Source organism: Numida meleagris, unplaced genomic scaffold (genome assembly GCF_002078875.1).
Source record: "Numida meleagris isolate 19003 breed g44 Domestic line unplaced genomic scaffold, NumMel1.0 unplaced_Scaffold385, whole genome shotgun sequence".
Classification (NCBI taxonomy): domain Eukaryota; kingdom Metazoa; phylum Chordata; class Aves; order Galliformes; family Numididae; genus Numida; species Numida meleagris.
Window position 1 is genome coordinate 63260 of NW_018364608.1, and position 3185 is coordinate 66444.

General features: G+C 60.4%; 2 protein-coding genes across 5 annotated transcripts in view; one reads left to right on the plus strand and one right to left on the minus strand.

Moving 5' to 3' along the window:
• LOC110391500 (zinc finger protein 407-like) overlaps nucleotides 1-805 on the plus strand; it is a 3427-nt gene extending 2622 nt beyond the window's left edge. The window contains exon 2 of one of the 4 annotated variants that reach the window (XM_021383395.1): nucleotides 236-805. In XM_021383395.1, the coding sequence (XP_021239070.1) occupies nucleotides 236-723 (488 nt within the window). In that variant the 3' untranslated portion in view covers nucleotides 724-805. Of the gene's footprint in view, nucleotides 1-18 lie in introns of all 4 variants that reach the window. The other 3 variants (XM_021383392.1, XM_021383394.1, XM_021383391.1) reach the window with 3 other exon arrangements.
• A 221-nt stretch (nucleotides 806-1026) lies between these two features.
• On the minus strand, nucleotides 1027-3143 carry TPRX1 (tetrapeptide repeat homeobox 1). The gene has a single exon (XM_021383397.1). The coding sequence runs from the start codon at nucleotides 2302-2304 to the stop codon at nucleotides 1090-1092; it is 1215 nt and encodes a 404-aa protein (XP_021239072.1). The 5' UTR covers nucleotides 2305-3143; the 3' UTR covers nucleotides 1027-1089.
• Between the last annotated feature and the right edge of the window lie 42 nt (nucleotides 3144-3185).

A 3185-nucleotide genomic window follows, 5' to 3' on the forward strand; every position in this document is an offset into this window, starting at 1 on the left:
ATGGAAACGGTGTTGGAGGACTCATCAAGAGCATTAAGAGTGAAAGAGGAGCCTTTACAGCACCCCAAGGCAATGGAAACGGTGTTGGAGGACTCGTCAACAGCGTTAAGAGTGAAAGAGGAGCCTCTACAACACCTCAACATGATGGAAATGGTGTTGGAGGACTCATCCACAGCGTTAAGAGTGAAAGAGGAGCCTTTACAACACCCCAAGGCGACGGAAACGGTGTTGGAGCACTCATCAAGAGCGTTAAGAGTGAAAGAGGAGCCTCTACAAGACCTCAACACAATGGAAACGGTGTTGGAGGACTCACCGACACCACCGACGCCGCTACAGGTGCCAGAGATGCGTACCGGCCGCCTCAACGCCCCGGTGACGGTGTTGCATTCCACCTTGTCACCCCAAACAGCGTTACCGGCTACGGGATCGTCCCCAATACACCCGGCCGTGCGGGAAACGGCGTTCGTGTCACCCGAAAACGCGCTCCGGGTGTCTTCGGGACACCTCAACGCTACGGTGACGGTGTTGGAGTCGTCCAGCGCGCCGTCGCCCGTGGTAGCCATGAGCGCCTGTAGGACAGCCAAGCTCCCCGCTACGCCCCGCGGTGCTGTCACCCCCCGCACCGGGTGTCACCCGCTACAGTCGGCCGCGGAGCAGCGCCGGGGTTCCATCCGTCACCGTTTCGCGTCCCACCAACACCGTTACCACCAGGGCGATGGGTGACGGTGTTGCCCCTGGGGGCGAGGAGCCCGTTTTCTCCTTCTCCCCCCTCGTTGCCATTAAATTTGGGGTATTTTGGAGCGTTTGGGGGCGGATTGGGGGGTTTTCTTTTTGTGGGGTGGGAATGGGGGGGGGGGGGGGTGGGCCCCCCCCCCCCCGAATGGGTCTGGGGACCCCAAAATGTGCCCTGAATGAAGCTAGGGACCCCAAAATGGGGGCTGAGGACGCCGCAGTGGGGCCAGGACCCCAAATAGTGTCTGCCCCCCCTCCTCCCCCCCCAAAAAAAGAAGCAGAGGGTTGTGGGGCTGCAGACCACCACCACTTTATTGCTGTGCCCTCCACCCCACAACCGACCCCGAAGAGAGGGGTTCAGTCCTCCACCGAGCCCTCCACGGGTTTGGGGTCCTCCATGGGATTGGGGGACCCTACGAAGTTGGGGTCTTCTGTGGATTCGGGGTCCTCCGTGGGTCTGGGGGACCCTCGAACATTGGGGTCCTCCATGGGTTTGGGATCTTCTATGGGATTGGGGTCCTCCGTAGAGTTGGGGTCTTCGATGGGTTTTGGCGACGCTACAAAGTTGGGGTCTTCCATGGGGTTGGGGTCTTCTATGGGATTGGGGTTCTCCATGGGTTTGGGGTCTTCTGTGGGTTTTGGCGACCCTACAGTGTTGGGGTCTTCCATAGGTTTGGGGTCTTCTATGGGACTGGGGTCCTCCATGGGTTTGGGGTCTTCTATGGGCTTAGGGTCCTCCATAGGTTTGGGGTCTTCTATGGGTTCTGGTGACCCTCGAATGTTGGGGTCCTCCGTGGGTTTGGGTGACCCCACAACGTTGGGATCCTCCATGGGTCTGGGTGACCCCACAACATCGGGGTCCTCCATGGGTTTGGGTGACCCCACAACATCGGGGTCCTCCATGGGTTTGGGTGACCCCACAGCATTGGGGTCCTCCATGGGTCTGGGTGTCCCCACAGTGTTGGGGTCCTCCATGGGTCTGGGTGACCCCACAACGTCGGGGTCCTCCATGGGTTTGGGTGACCCCACAGCATTTGGGTCCTCCATGGGTTTGGGGTCCTCCATGGGTCTGGGTGACCCCACAACATTGGGGTCCTCCATGGGTCTGGGTGACCCCACAACGTTGGGGTCCTCCATGGGTCTGGGTGACCCTACAGCATTAGGGTCCTCCGCAGGTTTGGGGTCCTCCATGGGTTTGGGTGACCCCACAACGTTGGGGTCCTCCATGGGCTTGGGTGACCCTACAACGTCGGGATCCTCCGTGGGTCTGGGTGACCCCACAGCATTTGGGTCCTCCATGGGTTTGGGGTCCTCCATGGGTCTGGGCGACCCTACAACACTGGGGTCCTCCATGGGCTTGGTTGACCCCACAACGTTGGGGTCCTGGGTGGCGTTGGGTGCCCCCCAGACTTGGGGGTCTTCCGCGGGTCCCAGCGCGCCCCAGAAGTCATCGTCGGGCTCCTCGTCCTCTTGGGGGTCGGGGGGGGGCTCGGCGAAGTAGGCCTCGCGCGTCACCCCATGGATCCAGCGCTCGTATGGGGCGGCGGCGGTGAAGGTCGGGGGCTGCCCCATAGCGCAGCCCCCCCCCGTGGCCGTCCCCACCAGGAACCAGATCCCCCGCTCCTCGCACGCCAGCGGGGACCCCGCTTCCGGCTGTGGGGCGGGCAGAAGTGGGGCTCAGGGATCCCCCCCCAAAATGGACCCGAAAAACCCCAAAGTGACCCCAAAAGTGAGAGCGCAGAGAGCCGGCCGCCCCCAAAGGGACCCGAGAATCCCCAACGCGACCCCAAAAACCCCAAATTGTCCCCCCAAAAGTGACCCCAAATGTCCCCAGATCTGCCCCAAATTGACCAAGGGACCCCGGAGTGACCCCAAAAGAGGCCTAAAAAACCCCGTGACCCCCAAAACCCCAATAGTGACCCCAAAATGGGACTTAATAACCCCAAAAGCGACCCCAAAACCCCAACAGTGACTCCAAAATGGGACCTAATAACCCCAAAAGTGACCCCAAAACCCCAATAATGACCCCAAAATGGAACTAAATAACCCCAAAAGTGACCCCAAAACACCACTAGTGACTCCAAAATGGGACCTAATAACCCCAAAAATGACCCCAAAACCCCAATAGTGACCCCAAAAGCCCAATAGTAACCCCAAAGACCCCAAAGGACCCCCAAAAGACCCCAAAATGGACCCCAAGATGGGGCATGGGGACCTCAAGGTGGCCCCAAAAGACCCCAAAGCCCCCAAAAGACCCTAAAGACCCCAGAAGACCCCCAAAATGGCCCCCAAAATGGGGCATGGGGCCCCCGAGGTGGCCCCAGAAGACCCCAGAAAGACCCCAAAGACCCCAAAAAGGCCCCAAGATGGGGCACGGGGACCCCGAGGTGGCCCCAAAAGACCCCAAAGCCCCCAAAATGGCCCCCAAGATGGGACATGGGGACCCCGAGGTG

What these genes read in the sequence shown, in the direction of transcription:
- TPRX1 (XM_021383397.1), bottom strand. Translation starts at nt 2,304, where the DNA reads ATGGGGCAGCCCCCGACCTTCACCGCCGCCGCCCCATACGAGCGCTGG.